The sequence below is a fragment of the Aristolochia californica genome, unplaced genomic scaffold, assembly GCF_029961685.1.
Source record: "Aristolochia californica isolate CCGP_79_NKW_82.1479 unplaced genomic scaffold, dmAriCali1.0.hap1 SCAF_14, whole genome shotgun sequence".
Classification (NCBI taxonomy): domain Eukaryota; kingdom Viridiplantae; phylum Streptophyta; class Magnoliopsida; order Piperales; family Aristolochiaceae; genus Aristolochia; species Aristolochia californica.
Window position 1 is genome coordinate 1,582,059 of NW_027181815.1, and position 23,428 is coordinate 1,605,486.

The 23,428-nt window shown below is 40.5% G+C and overlaps 1 protein-coding gene across 3 annotated transcripts; it reads right to left on the bottom strand.

Annotated features, from left to right (window-relative positions):
• Window positions 1–2,226: 2,226 nt before the first annotated feature.
• LOC137949532 (uncharacterized) lies at window positions 2,227–23,355 on the bottom strand. Of its 3 annotated transcripts, XR_011111869.1 has the most exons (10): window positions 23,136–23,355; window positions 20,156–23,013; window positions 19,960–20,064; window positions 19,725–19,877; window positions 14,219–14,382; window positions 13,959–14,106; window positions 13,465–13,587; window positions 13,248–13,335; window positions 2,585–3,039; window positions 2,227–2,491 (listed from the first exon to the last, which is right to left on the bottom strand). XR_011111869.1 is itself a non-coding variant. In XM_068795597.1 (8 exons), the coding sequence occupies exons 1-8, from the start codon at window positions 22,727–22,729 to the stop codon at window positions 2,873–2,875; spliced, it is 3,522 nt and encodes a 1,173-aa protein (XP_068651698.1). In that variant the 5' UTR covers window positions 22,730–23,355; the 3' UTR covers window positions 2,227–2,872. The 3 variants fall into 3 exon arrangements, 1 of the variants encoding a protein (XP_068651698.1); XR_011111868.1 differs by having other exon boundaries at window positions 20,156–23,355; XM_068795597.1 differs by having other exon boundaries at window positions 2,227–3,039; window positions 20,156–23,355.
• Between the last annotated feature and the right edge of the window lie 73 nt (window positions 23,356–23,428).

Here is a 23,428-nt window from a genome sequence, read left to right on the forward strand (position 1 = left end):
GTCGTCTACCTTTTTCTCATAAACTACCCCTGCCAACCAATATATATATAACTGCCATTGATTATCTGTAGAAAATGATCCAAGAAATCATAGTTCCATAAACCATTCTTTGACTTTTCAAACCCCATGTCCTGAACCAGTCCTGATTCAAGTCCCAATGTAAGATCCATAAAGATGGCCGCAAAGGGTTACTAGGATCAGAGACCAACAAAGAACTGACCAAGATTAGATGTCATCAAGTCTCAATAAAGAAAATGAACTTGTCCAACCAGACAATAGCTGATGACATCACAGTGAAGAGGCCAGTAGTAACCTTCCATTCTTCTCTTTTTTCATGGCTCATTTGAAGGGACAAATTCTTTCTGCAATGTTTATGCTTGATGCATGTTCCAATAATAGTGGTCTTCGTGAAATAAGTGGATAACGAATAACAGCGCCTCATAAAAAATCAATAGCAGTATAGGATGATCTTCTCCTACTAACCTTGATGCAGACCCCACAGGCCAAAGTCAGATGATAGACTGTCAAGACATTCTTGGGTTTAGTTAAAGCCAAAAGCACATAAGCAAAGAGGATGCAAACACCACTTTAATTCCCTAGTATATTCAAGACAGACTAATACCCCCAAATGATATAGTTACACATCTTTATCAACCAAAAAGCCCCGGTAGTTATAATTCCAACAAGAGTACTATATTACTTTGTGAACGGTGAGAGCAACAATTGCATCTTCCATAACTAGAAGCTTTTCTCAAACATATTGTCAGCCATCTTGACAAAGGATTGATCTCCTGAAGTGGGTATGAAAGTTTGATGCCTAGGCATATAATTCCAGGACAGACCTAAAGTTTCAAATTGAAGGCTCCCATGCCAAATGAGACCACCTAAAAGTTTTATTCTTCCGGGCATGTTATCAAGCCTTCTATGACAATAGATTTCCAGAAATTATCATCGAGAGATAGAGAGGTTAGGAAACATATAGTCCCGTGAGTGATAACCCTAAAAAAAAATACAATAATGCCCCTCTCCACTTAAACTATTATATATATATACACAATAACATCCCCTCACAAATGGATGATGGTAAGTCAACCAACAACAATTTGCCAACCAAAAATTGATGCCGCTATCGAGTCATTCCTTTGGTGAATACATTGGCCACTTGGAGATTTGAAGAAATGTAAGGAAGAGATATCACCCGACTCTCCAAGGTATCTCGGATAGAATGACAATCAACCTCAATGTGCTTGGTGCGTTCATGAAAAACGGGATTGATGACAATCTGAATAGCACTAATGTTATCAGCATGAAGAGGGGTAGAAGTAGTTTGAGGAAACTCAAACTCTATAAGAGGACCACGTAGCAGTGACCAGGCAGCATCTCACTGTCGAACCTCTTTTTCGATTCGATGGTTTCCTTTTGGGCTGGAACTGCCCTCTTTTCTTCTTTCTGTTTCTAGCACTGTGATTCTATTGCTGATTACATACTCTGCTTACCAGCTCATTGTACTCGTTGTTCCATGTGGAACCTCGTTAGGGAATCCTCCTTTCTCATTGTTATAAAATTAAATTAAAAGAAAAAGATGTGACATTGACAAAACCACTAAACAAACTGAAAATAGACGCACCCATCCCAGCCATCTTAGTTAATTTTCATAACAGAGGCAAACTTCCATGCTGGCCTGTCATCAGAAAAGATTTGACAAACCTTTCTCATGAATTAATTACAAATAGAGGACATTCTAACACCATAACACTTTAAAAAATGGATTGGAGAAAAATTATTCACCAAGTCTCACTTTATGGGTAAAGAAGATCAAATGGAGAGATAGATGAACTACACGATAGTCATTTATCAATTTACTGCACGGAAAACATTACTAATTTGCTGCATCAATCATAACATGGATCACACATGTAGATAAAAAAAAAATAGAGATTTAAATAAAGTAAGGATGCAGACAAATTAAAAATCATATAGATGCATCATCAGTCCTTTAAATAGCTTGTCCTAACTCCTGATTATAACCACACATGAAGGATGATCTTCAAATGAGGTTAACATGAGGCCCATCCATTTTCACTAACCCAGAATGTAATTTGTATTTTCTCCAACTCAAAGTCATCAAGATCAAACAGATGAGGTATTACAATATAACCCAACAAAAACATGAGAAAAATGAAGTTACACATACAGATATATCTTCTTATCCCTAGCACTAGTCTATCTGCAAAAAGATATATACTAATAAAATAATAGTTTCACAGTTATACATTTTAGAAGCAAAACTATAAAAAAAAAATTGCACCGGTAGTACAATCCAAGAACTAGCATATGTATTGCTCCAGAAGTGTAGAACACAGTTATACCACTGAAATTATTTACATTCTTTCATACCAATTCCACCTGGAACATAAAGAGCACATGATCCTCCTGATTCAAGTAACTGCCAAAAATCTATACAACAGTGGCAAATCCAAATAATTTGACCCTGAAAAATAAAGCAAAATTACTTCTTGCTAATAGATTGAGATTCTTACATGTTGCTAAGATAGTAAATAGTAGTATCACAATGGTAACTCACATTTTTATCAGACATGCATGGCTCCTGACACAGTCTGAACTCTGTAGTCTTTGATAGTAAACTCCATTATGACTGCATGGCTGTACTCTATGAAGAAAACAATACTTTGCATAGGAGCACTATAGAAGCGTAGATGCCCTAATAGAGGCATATACCAGCATTGACCTGTATATGTTTCAAAAAGTAACCTAGTCTTTTTTCCTCCTCAGAACCATGAAGATGCATATAGTAAGAAAGAGAAGAAAAAGGATCCCAGATGTTCAGGTGCACGACAATGGGTTAAACCAATCACTTCACATTCATTGCTGCAGCCATTTTTCTTAAACTCTGAGAAATTTCTGAGAACGAGGGCCTATCCCCAGGATCTGAAGACCAACAACTTTCCATCAAAGACTTCCATTCAGGATCACACCATGTTGGGATATGTGGGCGTAAGGTATTGTTCACAATCCCCCCTATACAAGATCAAAGTATTACTGTCATGTTCTCATTCAGAATCAGTCCAAATAAGAAAATTTCACATGAAACATCTATAGAATAAAATAAATAATTTAAAAAGTCAAAAGTTAAAGAAAAAATATCCTTCTGGATATGAGATATTTGGTAAATTTTTAAAGCAAGTATATAAAGAAATTTCTTTTAACTTGAAAAAAAATTCTTCCATCAAGTACAATCACATGATACAAGTCAAAATCCATTTGCTAGACCATTCAATAGAGTTTTAGCCGTGAAATTGTATTATCCAAATCTGAATATCAAACCAAACTTATTACTTAAATCTCTTATTTTGACGTAAATGAAATACATCAACTCCCCATGATAGAGGCAAAATATTTTGGATCGAGGCAAACTGTTTGTAGCACATATTTCACAATAAAAGGTTTGATGGCCACATTCAACTGACTTGGGCCTTCCTCAGAAATAACATGGTGAAGGGGGTTTCTAATGTGAGGTCTTGGGTTCAAGTCTCACTAGGATTAAATGGTGTGTGTATGTATTGTTAAGTTGGGTCCAAGACCCATCCCAAAATGACTTGCCAACTTAGGAAACGTAATTTCTAACTAATAAACTCAAGATCTTTGTACTCATTAATCCATGTGGAACTATTCCTTAACACTCCCCCTCACATGTAAGCCATCTTTTGTTGCTCTACAAGTGGATAATTTAGGTGTAAGCCATCTTTTGTGGCTCTACAAGTGGATAATTTAGGTGTAGGCCCTCTTTTGTGGCTCTACAAGTGGATAGTTTTAGGTGTAGGCCCTCTTTTGTGGCTCTACAAGTGGATAGTTTTAGGTGTAGGCCCTCTTTTGTGCCTCTACAAGTGGATAGTTTTAGGTGTAGGCCCTCTTTTGTACCTCTACAAGTGGATAGTTTAGGTGTAGGCCCACATATGAGTACCTGCTCTGATACCATGTTAAGTTGGGTCCAAGGCCCGTCCCAAAATGACTAAACAACTTAGGAAACCCCTTTCCCAATTAATAAACTCAAAATCTTTGTACTCATTAATCCATGTGGGACTATTCCTTAACATGTATAATTAACATTCAAAAAAAAATGATGTATAATAGGTTCCATGTATTTTAAAAATGTCACCACCAATGTCATCATAAATTGATGAAAGAAGCAAATGGCTAGTTATAAAAAATAGGCTTAACATAAACAAGTTGTATCATGAACAAAAATAAATGACCCTAGTCATTGTCCATGTGTTGCTCTTTCCAGATCATCATGAACTTATCAAGTACAGTGACCGTGAACAAAAGTTTGGTAATTACTGAGAAACCAAAGTTTAGTAAATATCGAGATCATCAATATCATCATGACACGAATTTGCTAATCTCCACCCCATCATATCACTGAGTGGTCTCATAGAAAGGTCATATCATCTTAAATAAAAACCATTCTGAGCTACAGCTACTCTTCACCTCCGGATCAATGAAAATGAGATGCAAGCATTCAATCAAACTTAAGATAGCTGTACAGAGTACAAGCTGTAGAACATGGATCAAACCCACGAAACTCTAACAGTCCCATAATGCAAATACATTAGACAATCCACAAAAACTATTGCTGATATTTTTTTTCAAATGGGCTATTGTTCATTTAAATGGAAGGCTCTTAAGTGACCTCTGTTTCTTCTGTTTGCCATCATCACTTAAATGTTCAAACAATCAATTTTGTTCAAGAGCACTCCCACATATGTGGATGATAGTGAGGACTAGAATAGAGTAAAATCTAGGCACCTTGTAGCCAACAACAGGCCTGGCCACATCAGAAGTGCTGAAGATTAGTGATTTAGTATGGTCCATACAAGTTACCAAGAAGGCAGCATGCATTACAACAATGAGGCAGAGGAACAATTTGTAGCTGGGAGCATGAATAGCAAACTTGGAATATTGGTTTTCATATCATGTGCATAGTTTCTTTTCTCTGGTGACGTAGATGTTTAACATTAGAATAACCAAAGCTCTTGTTATTGGACTTGAAAAGCTAAGAGTGAATCAGACATGGATTCTGAGGGAGGTCGGCAAAGTCAAGCGGAGAGAACTCTTTTCATAATTTAACTAATACAGTCACCACACCATCATAAACAATTGCAGAATTTGAGTTTTTGCTGACATTCCACAGGGGAAAATGCATATGGCAGTTCTGCATGTTACTTTTTCCTTGCAATTGTAAACGCAGTAGTCATACATAGCTGACTAGCAGTGTGCTCAAACAAACTGGCATGTTAATCTCGTTAGCGTTGAGTTCCATTAACCTGCTTATTAAAATTGTGGTTTTATTAAGTGTCATGTTCAAGAGCACCTGCTGATTTTCTAAACTGACCTGTTCAGGAAGCACGAAGATTACAAAAAAGTCTTCTTCTGTTGATGTCTATTACAATTTGTGGACTGTCAAGTCATAGCAAAACTCAGCTCATGTGGGATCGAAAAACCCTCTGGACTAGTTTGAAGGCTGCCATTATCAAGGCATTGACATTAAAATCCTGCACTCTCCTTAGCACTTTAAATTTAGATACCAGAACATGTAATGAACAACCCCACAAGGTTCACACGTATAACCAGTGGTTATTTGCCAATATTATATGTTACTTTTTGTGGTTTAATTTCACATTTTCAATCTTTGTCACCACTATCTAGAAAAGATAAAATTTAACCAGGTACAGCATCATTCCTCAACCTGATTTTTTTTTTTTTTTGTGAGAAGAGGAGTGTTCCTCACCAAAATTGACAGAGATTTTTTTTTGAAATAAGATGTGTAAGCTGTATTAACAAGAAAAAAAAAAAGAAAAAGATTACAATACCTTGCTAAACAGGGCCTCCTTCCACAACAAGGTGTTGGAGAGAGAAGCCTAGTTTAGCCTGAGCATCAGCTAAATGATTTGCAGATCAAAGAATATAATTCCATTTACAATTTAAAGCAGAAGTTAAATTACATATATCGTAAAACATATCTCAATGCCGCCACGGAGGACATTCATTATTTGCACACCAATTGATAACGACTTTTTAGTCCCCTTCAATACAGAGGGGCCCAGAAGCACGACTTGTTGAAAATCCGAAGTCCATTAAATAATCCGGTTAATTCAGCAGTCGTAGAGTCCGAATTTCCATTTGGCCTGGCGTAGGAAAAGAGAAAAACTCCATTTTCATCATGAACAACACCACCAAAACCTGCAGGGCCTTGACAACCATATGCGCTACCATCAAAGTTCAATTTAAAATGGCCAATAGGGGGGGGGGACCAAATCGCCATACGAGGGGGCCTTGCGGGATAGGACATTCCAGCAATTATTCGCCAGTTTTCTCGGAAGTTTGATCCTCGAAGATCACGGAATTTCTTATGCAACAAAATCCACGAAGTAACTTGACCAATATTTCTTTAGAAATAAACTTTAGGTTGAATTTTTTATTATTCCTTTCTTCCCATAATGCCCATATAAGATGCCCCACATAACAAGATATTGGTAATTTACCGAGTTTTGGAAGGCTGGTATTTGTAATTGAGAGAATGGTTGAAGGGAGATTTTGAGAGGAACAGAATTGGAGACCGATTTTGTTTAAAAGGCTGATCCACACAAAAAAGGCATACTCACAATGTAGAAGGATGTGGGTGGATGTATCCGTAGAAGTTTGGCAAAAGGGGCAAAGAGAGTCTAGGACATGGGCACCTCTTCGAATTAGGGTGTCTGAAGTAAGGACTTTGTTCCAACATGCGGTCCAAATAAAAATTTTAGCACGTGGGGAGCATGTAGAGTCCACGCAATCGCAGATGGATGGTTGATTTGTGGATGGTTGGTACAACTTAGGAAGCAATAAGCAGTGGAAGTTGAAAAATTACCTTTCGAGCTGGGCATCCAAATGAGAGTATCTGGTGAATTTTTTAGACTTACCGAAGAGAGCATGGTAATTAGGTCAGAAGCTACCTAGGCCTCAGAGTCAGAAAGTGATCTTCGGAGATTTAGGTTCCCCCCTCCTAAATCAGTTCGCAAGTCCGAAATAGAAGCTTCAATATTTCTTGCCAGATTTGAAATCAAGTTGTAGCTATTATTGAAGCTATGTGCACCATTCCACCAGTCGGTCCAAAATCTTGTCACACCCGTGCCCGAGTAACATTTTATAGCAGATTTGAAAGCAGGTAGTAACTTTACAATTTTTTTCCATACAGGAGAACCTATTACATCACCCACCCTCAGTCTACCAACCCAACAATTTATTTTCTTTTGCCGCAACCAATTTTCTCTAAGTTAAAATAAGGAAATAAGTTAAACTTCCAGATCCATTTAAGTAACAGTGCTGAATTTGTAATGACAGTATCCCGGATCCCAAGCCCACCAAGAGATTTTGATTTACATACCTCAGCCTATTTCACCAGAGAGTATTTCCTTTCCCCTTTCGGTCCTCCCCAGAGGAATTTTCTTTTGAGCAGTTCAATTCTTTAGCAAACAGAGAAGGGACATCGATCAAGGGAAAGGAAATAGGAAGGAATTTCATGCATACAGGACTTAATGAGAACCAGTTTACCAGCCTTGGATAAAAATCGTCCTCTCCAAGTGGCCAGACGGCCTTCCAAACTCAATGACAGGATGCTAAGAGCTTTTGGAGGGTAATGTAGGTGATAAAGGCAATCCCAAATATGAACATGGAGGCGTTGCAATTTTACATCCCAAGTATTGAGCCATGGAATTTAACACAGTAGGATCAATATTAAAGCTAGTAATTGAGGATTTTGACCAGCTAACTTTCTGACCAGAGGAGAGTTCAAATAAATTTAATAGAGCTTTAATATGAGAAATTTCTGCTAACGTACCCTCCCCAAAGAGAATAGTATCGTCGGCATATTGAAGCAGGGAGATATCTTCAGTTGGATCATCCGAGATAGGTTTCAACCATCCAGATTTTTTTGCAAGACGGACCATAGAGGCAAGATGTTAAGCAATGAGAGTGAAGATGAACGGAGACAAAGGTTCCCCTTGCGGAATACCTCTTGTGGCATTAAAATACCCACAAGGTTTACCATTAACTAACACAGAATATGATACATTCGAAATGCAGCTCCTCATCCAAAAATTCCAACGTGTCCCAAATCCCATCTTATGAAACAGCTGGTCAACAAGTTTCCAATTCACACGATCAAATGCTTTTTCAAAATCGAGTTTCAGGATAAATCTGGGTTTTTTTGAATTTTTTAAGGAATCCAGTAGTTCATGTGCAGCCATGGCAGAATCAAGGATATTTCGGCCACGTATAAAGGCACATTGACAAGAGCTGATGATCTTGGGAAGGAGGAATCTCAGACGATTGGCAAGAATTCGTCCAACGATTTTGTAAAAAGTTGTAGTGAGACTAATGGGCCAAAAATGTTGAGGTAAGGCAAAGTTAGCTTCTTTTGGAATAAGGGCTATGAAAGAAGCACCCACGTTCTTGTGAGTGATCCCCATTTGATGAAAATTTCGAACAAAAGCAAAAACATTATTTTTTATGACCTCCCAGAATTTTTGATAGAACTCACCATTGAAGCCGTCTAGACCAGGGGCTTTATCTTTCGACAGGCCAAGAGTAGCAGTCTTGATTTCCTGAGTACTGAATGGCCGTTCCAGGAAGTTCGCATCCGAAGAGGAAATGCTGTTATAATCAAAGTTGGTAAAGGGTAGGACAGTTGAAGTGCTCCTTAGAGTAAAGATTTGTGAAAAACTTCACAAGAATGTTAGCCATCTCAGGGCTATCCGTGATCACCTGGTCCCCTTGACGGAGAGAGGTGATATGGTTAACCCTTCTTCTGGCCGAGTCTATAGCATGGAAAAAAATTGTGTTTCCATCCCCCTCAGTCAGTCAACGAAATATAGCTCGTTGCTTCCAGTACGACAACTCAAGATTTAATTTATTTCGAAGAGACACATCAAGGGAAGAAAGGGACTTTTGTTATTCAAGGAGATCCAACTCAGATAAACGCCGGCAGATCAAATTTTTCTGAGAAACAGCAGTAGTGCGTTGGCTGAGAGACCATTGGCGGATTTTTGTCTTCAGAGCTTTGAGTTTCAAAGGGACCGTCCATCCCGGGTTAGGGTGATGAGAGAGCTCTTGCCACCATCTAGCAAGATTGGAGATGAAGCTGTCGGAGAGGATCCAATAATTCTTGAATCGAAATGGAGATCTACCCCAAGCAGGAGGATGGGTGTCGATTTGGATCGGCCAATGATTAGACCCAATCTTATTGAGAACCAGTAGAGTTGGGTAAATTTTGGAGCCATTCATTATTGGCAAGAAAACGATCTAGTTTGGAGAAGACGGGGGGATTCTGGCCATTTGACCATGTGAATTTTTTTTCAAAGAGAGGTATTTCGGAAAGTTCTAGACTGCTCACGAGATTAGAGAAGGCTCGCATATTGGAGGTGGTTCGAATGGCAGGAGGGCTTTTTTCGAAACATTGGAGGATGGCTTTGAAATCCCCAGCCAAGATCCATGGCAGGTCCCAGAGTTGGGCAAGGAGGAGGATTTCTTCCCAAAAAGATGCACGAAGGCAGTAACGAGTTGGGCCATATATGCCAGCTAGAGCCCAAGAAATCCCCAAAGAACGGCCTCGAAATTGAATTCCGATGGAAAAAAGACCAGGATGAGAAATAATAGCTTCAACAAATTTCGGGTTCCTGAGGACAAGAATACCTCCAGAATGCCCAACATCATCAACTTTTGCCCATTCAGGGTAAGGATCATACCATAATTCCTGGGCAACAAAATTATCAAAAGACTGTAGTTTGGTCTCAACCAAAATTACAATACTAGGCTTAGATTCAAAAAGGGCTGCCTTGATGATTGCACGTTTAAAGCGTGATCCAATTCCTCTGACGTTCCAAGAAAGAACAATCATTTTAGGGCTGATGGAGAGATATCCTCCTCTGGGCTTAGGAGAATTCCCACGCAAATTTGGTAATTTCCTCGAACTCCTGCGAAGGAAACTCTTGCACTTGCTCTTGCTCTTTGACGAATCGGATAAAGTCCATTTGGGCGTCAGTCTGAGCTATTTGAGCGAAGTTGACCAGATAATCAGTTTTTGGACGGGGAGTAGTGGACGGAGAGCTAGTCGAAATGTTAGGCTTTGGCAGCGGGCTCTTTTGGTTTTTTTCTTTTTTCGTCTTCCTCCTTTTGGAGTAAGTGTGAACGAACGGAGTGATGGGAGGTTTCTTCTTCAGACTTTTTCTGTGGGAGAATGGGACAGTTTAAGGGGGGATGGAGTTTCTGCCTTTAGAGCTTGAGGGCGACGTGGGGGCTTTGTCATTGGGGTTTAGGGAGGAGAATGGAGCTTTTCCTTTGAAACTTGAGGGTTCCATTGGGTCGCGGGACTTTGGTCTGATAGTTGCTAAAGGGGTAAGACAAAGAATGGGGGGAGGGAGGCTATTTATACAATTTGGCAAAGCTTTGTTTGGCGGGGTGAGACAACCTTGCCATTCAATGAGGTTGGGAGAGGCCTTGGGGTTTGGGCTCCATTGATTATCTGCTTCGTAGAATGATCCAGACACGGACCATTCATTTATTTTAATAGGAGACAGAGGAGTGGGGGGGTTACGATAGGACGCATTGAGAAGATTTTCTGGTGAGTAGAAGTTTCGGTGGTTCGAGGTGGCAGGGGCGGCGAGTGATAGCTCCCATCCATTGACAAGAATAAGGTGAGAGGGAGGTGAGACGAAATGGAGATTTGGCTTTTCGGGGGATGCGTGACAGGAAGTAAGATGGAAGAGGTAAGGATCTGAACAGAGCATGGGGGCGCATGATTTGCCTAGGAAAGGAAATTCCTTGGAACCAGGGAGGGTATCGTAGAAGTCGAGGAAGAAGAAGGAATGGCGTACAAGGTATGCATTGGGGCTGGAGAGGCTGGCGGGGCCCGAGAAATGTCTTGGGATTGAGAGCTTGGGGAGGATTTCGAGGGAGATGTGGTGGCTTTTTCTGGGGAGTGTGGGTTGTTAGATCGACTAACAGTCGACGAATTGAAAGGGGGCCTGACGGCCGGCGAGTTGAAGGGGGGTGATGTGAAGATGGGTGCGCTTTCCGAGGGGGGGATATGTCAGGTGATCTGACCAAGGTGGGCAAAAGGATGGGGGCTGGTCTGACAACTGGAGGTAACGTGGGAGATTTGACAGGAGTTGATTGGGCGGGCTGTTTGCCCGAAGCTGAAGGGAGGATGATGGGCGTTCTGCCCGAGGTGTGGAGAGATTTGAAATGACGGATGACTGCGGCCAGGTGGGTGTTGTGAAGGAAGGGTGATGGGCTTTCTGTCCGAGGAGTTTCAAGATATTCGAATTTTTGAATTTCGAATTTTGGTTTGGGACAGCTGTCCCTGCTTGGTCCTCGTGTGACTCAGATTCGGTTCGGATCCGAGTTAACTAAAGTTTGGTTGAGTTAACCCAGACTAATTTGGACTTAGTTGGGAACCTATCGAGTCAGGGAGCAAGGCGGGGAGGATGACCAGATTGTCGAACTCCAGTACGACCCAAGAGGAGGTGTCGCCGGAGATGAGCTTCACATATTGAGTACCACTTACCGGGGTTTTTGGCCGAAGGAAAAGTCTCTCCCACTGTAGATTCATGGGTTGTTCTTCGGACCAAAAAAGCTTGCCAAAAATGCTCATGAGACACTTGATGGTGTGCTTGCAGCGTAACTCCACTGGGATGTCGTGGATAACCACCCAGTGGCCTGAGATGGTGGATGTGAGCTCAGAGGTCCAATCTTCCATTTTTAAGATCGGGGATCCTACCTCGCTTTTCAGTTTGTGGACTTTTTTCCAATCTTCGGATGAGTTGAAGACGATGATCCATTTATGGTCCTGAATATGGGTAGTGGCTTGGATCTCAATCTCTGGTTCTCTTTCATGAATCCATTGTTTTAGTTGCTGGCCAGAGTTGTTGTTTGTGTGGACAAAGATGATTGACGCCTGAGACAGCCAACGCTCTCCTTCAGTCATAGCTCGGCTTGGAAGGGTGAGGGAGTAGTGGTTTTCATGTTTTGTAATCTGAGGGGGTAGGGGTGGGAGGTTGGCGCTCGGCTTCAGGCTTTGTAAGGAGGGTGGAAATATAAGTGGGTGGTTTTGGGTATTTTCTGGAGTGTGGTCAGGTAGAGGGGGAAGTTTTGGTTTTTGCAGGATTGAAGCAAGGTATCTCGAAATTTTTTCCAGCCAAGTCTAGAAGCGGAGTTTTGTGGGAAGAAAAGCATACCCATGACCAGAGCTCCTCGTCGCTGAGTGATGACACATTCGATCTGTCCTCTGTGATATTGGGTGTGAACTTGAAATTCTAGGTCTCCCGTGAGAAGGGATCGCCCGAATCCTCTGCCAGTTTTGCCAGCCTGAATCTTATCGAAGATGGTCACAAAGGCATCCACTGCTTGGATTGGGATGGAAATAAAGGATTTTTTCGTGCCGGATCTAGTGAGAAAGCGAATGATTTCGCCAATCCTCTCTCTCGTTCGCCTAAGTGAAATCGAAACATTCCCACTTTTAAATTCGAAATCACGATCTTCATTTAGCCGTTTTCTTCATCGGGACGTTCTGCTGATGACGGTTTGCCAACCCGGGTCTTCTTCCTCCGCTGTGTGTTGAGCCTACTTCTGCTTCTGCTACTGTTTCTCCAAGGTTGAGTGATTGTTGCCGTTGCTGTGATCTGGGTTGTTTCTCTCCCAAAGAGATGAACCAGGAGAAGGGGGGTTTGCAGTCGGGAGAATGCCCCGAGCTCCTCGTGGGAAGTGGAGGCTCGGTCTTCCTCACTGGTCCCTCTCATCCGATCGCGGGTCCCTCATCGCATTCTCTCTCTCACAAAATTGACAGAGATAAAACTGTAATGAGTGACATAATGACAAAGACACTTGTATAGCCAATTCTTTGTCTAGGACAGGAGTTCCACAACAAAAAAATCACTCCCATTGTTGTAGAACGATTGTGGTGGGGGAGTTGTTCCTTTGTTAAGCTCCTTCATATTGTTTGTAGTTTCTGCTCCTAATGAAATTCTTTTTTCAAAAAAGATAATAATGACTAAGGGAGTAAAGGATCGATATATGCATTTTCACATCCGTATTAGAGAAAAAGACAGAAAGCAAACAACTTCCTAAAGATGAAGCAGCAACCATTCAGAATATAATGCATACCAATAATAGAAGCACAATATAATGCCTACCAATAATAGAAGCACAATGCATATCAGCATACGGCTCCTCTCCAGTAAGAAGTTCCCACATGACGATCCCAAACGAGTAAACATCAATCTACAAAAGAACCATAAGAAATTTAAGAAATTAAGTGTTTACAATCAACATAGCATATACAAGATCAGTGGACTTATTGTTGACTACAGGCACAAGTAAAAATTCACCCCTCAAGCACAGCAACCTCACCTTTTCAGAAACCATGTTACTTTTACCAGAAAGAAGCTCAGGTGCCATCCACGGTAAAGTTCCACGTACCCCTCCTGACACCAAAGTGTGTTGCTTTACCTTTGATAACCCCAAGTCTCCAATCTAAAAGGAGAAAATGATATATTGAAATATGTCAAGAATTTTTCACGTAAAAAGGACCTGGCAACTAAGATCTCAAAACATTCATTCAAATGCCTAGCAGTAACATAATGGTTTCAAGAGCAGTACAAGTCTTTTCTTTTTCCATTTTTAGCTTGTCTTTTCAACTGTTTTAAGCTTTGACCAACTCTCAAACTTTAATTATGTTGAAACAAACTCCAAATCTACAAAGAGCCATTAACAACCCATAAATTTAAACCTATAAGAGTAACTGATCGTAGTTCCACAATCATCATGATACAGTAGGAATTACAATTTATGTTTCACTTACTCAATACAAACTCCAAATGTCAAGTATGGACCACTTCAATTACCTTGCATACAGGGCGGTGGGGATCTCTCATATTCACCAATAGATTCTCACATTTCAAATCAAAATGGACAATATTTTTCCCATGCAGATACTCCATCCCAAATGCAGCATCCATAGCTATTATAAGCCTCTTACGCCTATCTATTGTTCTATAAAAAAGAACAAAAACAAAAAATAAAAAAAATAAAAAAGAGAGGGGCAGGATAAACAGATGAGAGAGATAGAGAAGCTTCCAATATGATAATTAGAACAACCAGTTACCTGTCCTTCTTCTGCAAAAATTGCTTCAGAGATCCATTAACCATGAACTCAGTAACAGTTGCTAGAGTACCATCAGTACCATTACGAACTATACCATAGAAAGATACAACATTTGGATGATGCAAGGAACTCAAGATCAAAGCCTCTTTCCAAAAATCTGCTATCTATAGGTGCAACAGTACAAGCAGCTGATTAGCATGCAAAGGTTGAATAAAAAATCATGAAGTCTCGCACTGTTTCTATTGAAAGATGAGAAGAGTAGTGCAAGAAAGACGAATAGCAATTATCAAATTTTAATTACAGAAAAATGTGTGGATGGAATCAACATTCAAAAACAAAAAAAAACGAAAACTGTAAATATTTTTAAAACATTCAACAGTTAAGCAGGAACCATGGGTGCTTCAAATATAAGAATGAAAACACATTTACTTAAAGTATTGAACATTGAGACCATCAGGCAGGAAGTGAAAACATGATCCAACAAACATAAGTAAAGATTATCAAAATAAGGAAATTTATGCTTCTGACAGGTGGATTATGATATCACAAAGTGAATTTGGTTTTGTACAATAGGCATAAACTAAAAATGTAATTTCACCCAAACAGAACCATTGGCAGAATAATTAACAACCATAAAGTTTCCGGTGACTTTTATAAAGAAAATAACAAAATAACTACAAATTTTGGCACCAGGAAGGAATTTTTTTGAAAGGATACATTACTATGTCACAGACCTTGGTTCGGTGAATCACTTGAACCCGTTTATTTGCCGTGATAATGGAATGACTTACAAGACAATGAGTTGGAATTCGACAAAACAAAGAGAGAGAAAAGATTTTTTTTTGTTAGGGATTAAAAGCTGCTCCACCTTTGACATGGAATACTTTTTATTTCATTCAAATCTCTGCAACTTGAAGGGATCCAGTGGATGCCCCTGCACATGTTTACACTAGCTCATAACAGAATAATACCAAAACTACCCCACACCCCCCAGTAGACAACCTTACAACTTACCTCAAGCTTATTATCAATCAATAACTACACTTTAAAATCAATTAAACCCAAATTACTATTGAAGCAAACTAATTATCACAGTTGCTACTATTCCACCAGCCATACAAAGAACCACGTTCTCAAGGTTTGGCCATGGCTAGTGCTGCTGGTGTCATCCCCAGCCAAATGGCCACAGATTTCTATAGATGTTCTTCTCAAACACACCAAAGTCATCCACATATACCTCTGAAGTCCTCAAACAAGAAAAGCTGGAATCACTTACAGAGGTATCTACAAGTGCACTTTTCGTGACCGCTGAAGAAAAGACCCCTAGATCTACAAACTTTCATTTCCTTAAGGGTCATATTCTTGAGGGATTTTCGATTGCTAATGTGCCCCCTGCATTCCCTATTAATGCTGATCATGTAGAACTATTGGGTTATCAAGAACTAAATTTTGAGATTCAGATAACCCTATTCACCTTGAGCTCCCAAGATCATGTGGTGCTCCTCATGCATATGTGCCATCAATGGCTTCTAACAGTGACTTAGGTTTAAATATTCAAAACTTTGGCACAAGCTCTGACTACAAGCCACTAATAAAACACACTACCTGTGCCCTTTCAGGCTAGTCACCCCATTTGGCCAGCCTCTCGAATTCCACTTGGTATGAATTAACCAAGTTTACTTCAACCTCAAAAAGGAGCACTGAAATCTTCATCCTAAGTTGTTCCAAATCAGACACAGAATGCCTACAGAACCTACTTTCTATCCCTCTCAAAGTTCGACCCATCAAACTTGAGTTCAAAAGCTGAAATCTAGATTACCCAAATTGTTGAGGATGCTTTCAACTTTGTTATGCCTTGAATTTAAAACATTGCTGCATCACCTCTTCTCCCATAGTCAGGTAAGAGAATTTTTTTTTTTTTTTTGGCGTGTTTTTGGATGACAAGACTAGAGGAGGGGGCAGTCAGGTAAGAGAAATTAAATTCACCAATAATGGGCCTTCAACTACATCTAGTTTCTCCTTTGTCCTGCAAGTGTTTAGCGTTGCCTCCGCATTGTGCCTATGGAAAGCTGTTTCCATAAGAGAAGAGTATGTGTTAAAGAATAGTCCCCCATGGATTAGTGAGTACAAAGATCTTGAGTTTATTAGTTGAAAAAAATGCTTCCTAAGTTGGCTAGTCATTATGGGATGGGCCTTGGACCCAACTTCACATGGTATCAGAGCAGGTAATTATATGTGGGTCTACACCTAAACTATCTACTTGTAGAACAACAAAAAAGAGCCTAGACCTAAATTATCCACTTGTAGAGCCACAAAAGAGGGCCTACACCTTAACTATCCATTTGTAGAGCCACAAAAGAGGGCCTACACCTAAAATTATCCACTTGTAAGGCCACAAATGAGGGCCTACACCTAAGCTATCCACTTGTAGAGCCAAAAAAGGGCCTACACATGAGGGGGGTGTTAAAGAATAGTCCACATGGATTAGTTAGTACAAAGATCTTGAATTTATTATTTGGGAAAAAGGTTTCCTAAGTTGGCTAGTCATTTTGGGATGGGCCTTGGACCCAAATTCACAGTATGAAATAAATTTTTTTAAGTATCACCTTGTAAACTGCAGGAGGTTTGTATGCATATCATGCTTAGGCATAGAAGTAATCAAAAGAATACATCAAGCCTCCTTACTAAATGGCTCTAGTGCTTCAGAATGATCAATCAACCATGCAACAAAACTTGAATATTTCAAAATATTATAGCCTGAGAATGCATGGTTCTCACGTAGAACTTCCCTTCTTCATCTCCTGGATATTTTGAAAAGTAATTTGCAAGCTTTCCCATCCTGAATTAGACTCTTCACATCAAATGCGGCAACAATGAGATTTTGGTCATAAACTTCAACCAAGGATAGCTCTGAGGGAGATGCGTCCCTCTAGAGCATTGCTCATGATACTCAAATTTGTGTGCATGCCTCAATAGCCTACTATCGGAACCTCTTGGGTTGGGAACCTGAATTTAAAATAAAGCTTTAGTATGAGGAATCCTTGAGTGTTAGCTGGCTTCTTCCCACATTTATCAATCATCATAAAACCACATTTGGAGAGGATCAGCTGGTTCAGAAATAGAATACCTCAGGTGAGTACACGGTAGCTTCTTTGTACACTATTCTCCATGGTATGATGCCCACTGAATCCTGTATGTGCTTGAGTTTAGAAAATCGCTCCACATCAAGTTAAACACTTTCTTTTGTGTGCATTGATTGGAAATTCCTCACACCTAATCAATTGCAAAGGAGAAGCCTTTATCCTGACAATTCTAAGCTCTGCAATGATGAGGGAAATCAATCACCACCTTTCACCAATGTTCCTTCCATATGAGATTTGATGAACCAGTTTGCAGTTCTTTTCATTTTTCTGGAAGCTTCCCACTTCCATCCATTACATGCTTCCAACATTCAAAAGCGTGATACCAAATCTGGGTGAAATCTCTGGAGACCCTCTATTACTACCATAATATATAAGAACTTTTTTTCTTTCAAAAATAGTATATAAGGACTTTGGAAGAAATTTATCAAACCTCTCAAGCCCATTACTGTTTCAAAGGAGGGAATATAGAAAAAATTTACTGCGCTACTCTTTTTGGGCAAGCAAATTCCCTGATTTCCATCACCTCCAAAGTTTTTCAATCCTGAATATTTGGAGAGTGGTTGCTGCCTCACTAGATCCCAGGATGGAGAGGATCATGCTTGGTCACCTCCTCTGGATGGATAGCCTAAAAATGAAATTTGATGGTAGCTCTAAAGGCAATCTTGGACTAGTAGTGACATGAATAATAGCTCAAGAAGAAACCTGCTTGTTTTCACAGCCTCTGATGTAATTGTTCACTAACAAGGAGTGTTAAACTTTGAAACTTTTCAAAAAGACCTACAAAACCAATTTCTATGTTTGACGATTGTTGAAGGCAATTCCATGGCCATCATCTCTTGAGCTGATAGGAGATTTCCTCTGTCTTGGCGCTTCCACAGATCTTTTGATAAGATTGAAAACATAAGAACCTAGCTCAAGATTTCCTCGACTCACACCCCCAAGGGAAGCTGACCATTTCACTAATTCCTTGACTAGGATAAAGGCCTACTGAACACAAAACTTAACCTTGCCCAGAAGAAATTGTAGATCTTAGTGACCCTCCAGTGATCTCTCTGCAGGAAGCTTTACAATGGTCTAACTGTATGACCGGTGCACTCCCTTTCACGTGGTTATTAGGGATTTTCATTTCCTTTTTCTTTTTTTAAAGCTTGAGGTTTCTCTTTTCTGACCCCTCTGGCAAAAGTGGTGAAGGCTTGAAAACAGCTATTTAGCAAATAACAGAGTAAAATGGTTGGAAGAGGACTAAGTAATAGAGCCCAAGTAGTAGAACAAAACTCTTACAATTTGACGAGGATGACACAGTTCTCATCAAATTTTTTTGCTACATCTTATTTGCCCTTCTGCAATTTATCATAATTATTGCAAAATACATTTTTCAGATAAACAAAAAATGAAAACAGAGTCGACAAAAACCTGGGGGCATGTGGTAGCATACCACACCTGGCAAACTCAAGAGATTGATACTATCAACCAAGCAACAGGATAAAGTACAAGTTCAAGAATGCCAATGCAAAATTTCATGGTATAGAGACTTAACAAGACAGAAGGATGATTGAACTTGGGACATTGGGTGCTTTTCTGTACATTATCTAGTAAGAAATCCAATGAGTCAAATTTATAAGATATTCGATCAATCAATTTCCCTAGTTGGTTTTATATAACGTCATTTTTACGAAGATACAATAACGCAGTTGCCAATTCCTGAATCTAAAATCTCCACCTGTTTAATGCAGTATGAAGTTTTCTTTTTTTTAGAATTGCAAGAGAGTTTTATTAAGAGAGAAAAACCATTACAGACACCACATGATGCAGTAAGAAGCTTTGTCACAAGTTAACCCCTCTTTGAATGGTTTTGCTTGTGGTTTTGTAACTATTAAGGCTAATTCCTAATAGTGAGGACAATTAGGTGTGCACAAGCATTCTGAAACCTATTGCCATTCTGTCAGAACTACAGAAGAAAATTGCACAACTCACACAAAGTTTCTACCATTGGCAGGTCACTCGCAATGGAGCATGTGTTTGTATGATGTTTCTCTCTCCTGTCATCTCTTTTTCTCTCTTCCCCTTCTAAATTTCTATCCTTAGCTATACTCCCCTCTCATAACATCGGCAACAAATGCGCAAATATGGGTTTCATATATTACAAAGACAGCAAAAACCTAGAATAAAAAAATGGCTTCAGATTTAAGTAGAGAAAAATGAAATCTGACATAGATTTAAAGGAACAAAAAGCCACAAGCAGAAAGAATAAAACATGCTCACAGGGAACCTTGTCACACATTGCAAGACCAGAGGATGTTTTCCATTTACATGGTAGAGACATGTATTAGGAAAATATGAGAGAGAAGAGTAACAGAAACTACCAAACGTTTTCTTTCAGACGGCCTTCCAGAAAAGCAGCTTGCTTTTATTCTTTTAATGGCAACATCAGAACCCTTCCATTTACCATGGTACACGGACCCATAAGTGCCAGAGCCAAGCTCTCGGATTTCCTCCAAATCGTCATTCTTTATTGTCTAAACAAACAAAATAGCAAATCATATTCATGGAAACAATACAAATGGCCGTGTACTAAGATAAAGTTAAAAATATAGATACCTGCAATCCTTTAGCCAATGCCTCAGCCTCTGCTTTTGTAGGCTCAATCATGGATTCATTTGGATTCTCATTATCAGAATCATGCTCAACGTCCATATGTGCACCCTATGAAACAAAACCAAAGTAAAGATAATTAGAAAACATATTGGTAATGGATATGGATACTGTCAAAGCCATAAGAGAACAATATGCTCACTGTAGGTTCTGAATCATGCTGCGAAGAATCTTTAGCATTAGGATAGGATGAGCCATCATTTTCTTGAGTCCTTGCCTTCACCTCCTCTACATCTTCCAGTGCTGCTCTTTTCACTGATGCAATCAACTCAGGTAATAAATTTAAAGGCTGCACCAAGGATGCCTCATCTTTACCAGACTCAAGAATAGCTGGTTGGTCCTTTCTTTTTGTGGTATCATCACTCTCTTCATTAATAATTACATGATTCGTATCAAACCCTATCTCTTGGTTTTTCTTTGGAGATGATCTACTTTGCACATCATCAACCCTCACCACTTCTCTGTTCCCTGTAGCACAGGTCTCCCCACGGATGTCCTTGTCCTGCGGTAATTTCCCTAATGAAATGACTTCATTGGCATTTTTAGGAGTACTTTGGTGCTCCAAAACAGGTGAGGAAGCAAGTTTGTCATCAACCAAAACTCGGGTGGAAGAAACAATAAAGTCTTGCATGTCTGGTTGAGGCTGAACTAAGTCCACATTGCCATGAATAACCATATTCGAGCTGATGATAGATGACCCATCATGTCCAAATACTTTCTGTGGTTGTCCAGGCCAAGGATTTCTATCCTCAAAAACAGTGTGAGAAAATCTTGGACTTCCCTCTTGGGGACTCCTCATAAACCCTGCATGAACTGTGCCATTAGTTTGTGGAATCAATCCCAATGCTTCATATGATGGACCTCCACGGATAGAATTTGGAATTTGTCTCCTAAAAGCCTGAATTGGAGGTGAACCCTGAGGAACTTGATAAAGATTATCCACACCATAGCTTGGCAGGACATTCCCATAACGAATTCCGCACTCTTCAGTGATTGGGATATGCATATGAGGGCCACCCACACGAGTTTGTTCGTGAACATGTAGATGGTGCCCATTCCCGATAGCATGTTCATGATACCTCTCACTTCCCAAATCAGCCCCAGGGCAGACAAACCGCAGATCCTCTTGGGTGCCAAAATTAGGCACCAAGGAATGGCCTTCCAAGGGAAATTTCATGCCACTGCCTTCCACTATGTATTGCTCGTTAACTCGTCCAGCTCCAGATAGACGGGGCCTAGGTTCCTCCTGTCTCTGGTTCAACTGGTGTATAACCCACCCTGTTTCGTGATTAGGAGGTTCATTATATTGCTCATTAATTCGTCCAGCTCCAGATAGAAGGGGCCTAGGTTCCTCCTGTCTCTGGTTCAACTGGTGTATAACCCACCCTGTTTCGTGATTAGGAGGTTCATTATAGAAAGAGTGCGGTTCACTTTCCTGATTCAATGAAAAACACTCTCCAGCATTGAAGCACTCAGGACATGGATTAGCCAATTGAGCAAATTCATTGGTGGAACTCATGTGTTCCAAATGGGGCTTTCCTTGCCTCCATCGCGAATCAGGAGGTCTCTGAAAAACCCTTCGACAATGCTTACATATGTTATTTCCACTGCTACCACTATGAGTATGACCCAAATTGCCAGGAAAACTACCTTGATCACCAACTGCAGCTCCTGGCGGTGGCATCCATACCACATTCTCCATGAAAGTTTGAGGCTGATGGTCATACTGATGATTCACCTGCTGGCGGACATAGTCTTCAGGCAATCTGTCATGTGACTCACCAAATGAGACTCGGTACCGACCTCCTGAAGGTGAGGATGGGAAGTCTAATCGAGGATCTTGAGGAGCAAGAGACCCTGGGGAGGAATAATATGCCGGACTCCATGGAGACTCAACCTCACTCTGGTTGTACCTAGGAGCATGTGCTTGTTGGTTCAGACCCTGGCCAACTGGAGGATGAGGAATGTTGAGACGTAGATTAAACTGTGGCTGTCCAGGTGATGGCAAGAATTGTTCGGACCCACCTTGAACTTTATTCTCTGTGCCAGGCAAGTCATTTAAACTGTTCAGGGCATCTACATATCTCCGTTCTGTTTCTCTCTCATCGGTATCAAAGTGTGCCATGTCATTGTCAGAATTCGAAAAGAGAAAAATTCTTAGTCTAGTGAATCCATCGCCAGCCCCCAGTTTATCGTACTCCTCCATCATATTAGTAACATCATCATCATTAACGACAGAGACTAGCGCATCAAGGTCTTCATCAGGTTGCTGGTATTTTAAAGTGGTGGCTCCCTCAAAGAGTTCTTCCATCCGCAGCATTAATTCACTATAATTGATATCCCGAGGTATGCTAACAATACGAGTTTCACCTCCGACATATCGGAGTTTCCCATCGAGAGGGCGGGGGAGAATGCTCCCGCCAAAGCTGCAGAGAAATTTGATCCGAGGGGTTTCACCGTTGTGTCCGAAAGTGGGCGAGTTAACGGGAGAAGGAGATGTAGAACGCTCCATCATGTGCACAGCCTGTTGGCCGTTGATAGGTTGTTCAGACTGCGAGGATACAAAGCACTCCAGCCCTCGGTTGCACATCAGGGTTAGGATCAAGGGCTGTGAAGAGCCGATCCGAAACCATTCATGGCTTCTCGGATAGTCGACAAGAACTCCGTACCCAACCCCAGCGAAAGACCCGAATGATTGCACCTTCCTTCCCGACATCAACCGACGACGGGAGGCGTCGGAGATAACAATGACAACACGAGAATTCCCATCAAAAGCGAAAATTACCCACCAGGACAAGCCTCGAAACCACAATAAATTTGAAGGTCAAAACCAAACCCGAATTCGAACTACTCTTTACTAAATAACAAAGAGGACCGAATGCTTAACTTGGAGATCTCTAGATACATAACTCCAACGTACTCGGACAGGAAACAAAAATGTGCATCAACGGAAGCACGTAGCGACAGAAAGGGACAGAGCTACAGATACCAGAGCAATACCTGTATACAGAAATTCGATAGAAACAATCCTGAAGCCCAACGACGATCACCTCACGATCCACAAGCTAGAGAAAGAAATCACTTAAAAATAGGAACCGGGAAAAATGATTATTTCCCCTTACCACAGACGAAGAGAAAACAAAGTAGAGAGCTCCGATCAGAGAAGCGACGGGCACAAAAAAAAAATTACAAAAAAAAAAAAAAAAAAATTAAAAAACGTAAATGAAGAAAATGGAAAAGGAGGGGAGCGGGAGAGAGAAAGAAGGGTGATAGTGAGGGAAGATGGGAATGGGAGGGAATGACCGCCATGGTTGCAAGATGCCCTGGTTCATCGGTGCCAGGTAGTCGCCGCGTGGCGCGAGCTGGTTTAGTGGGAGACGAATAATTTATCTCCACACACTTTTCCGCACAAGAG

Bases quoted from the DNA above. Each gene is read 5' to 3' on its own strand.
- LOC137949532 (XM_068795597.1), bottom strand. From the start codon at position 22,729: ATGTCGGGAAGGAAGGTGCAATCATTCGGGTCTTTCGCTGGGGTTGGG. The intron at 19,878-19,959 runs GTATCTATATTT...TTGTTTGTTTAG, and splicing joins CATTGGCTAAAGGATTGCAG to ACAATAAAGAATGACGATTT. The intron at 13,336-13,464 runs GTGAGGTTGCTG...GTTCTTTTGTAG, and splicing joins GTAACATGGTTTCTGAAAAG to ATTGATGTTTACTCGTTTGG.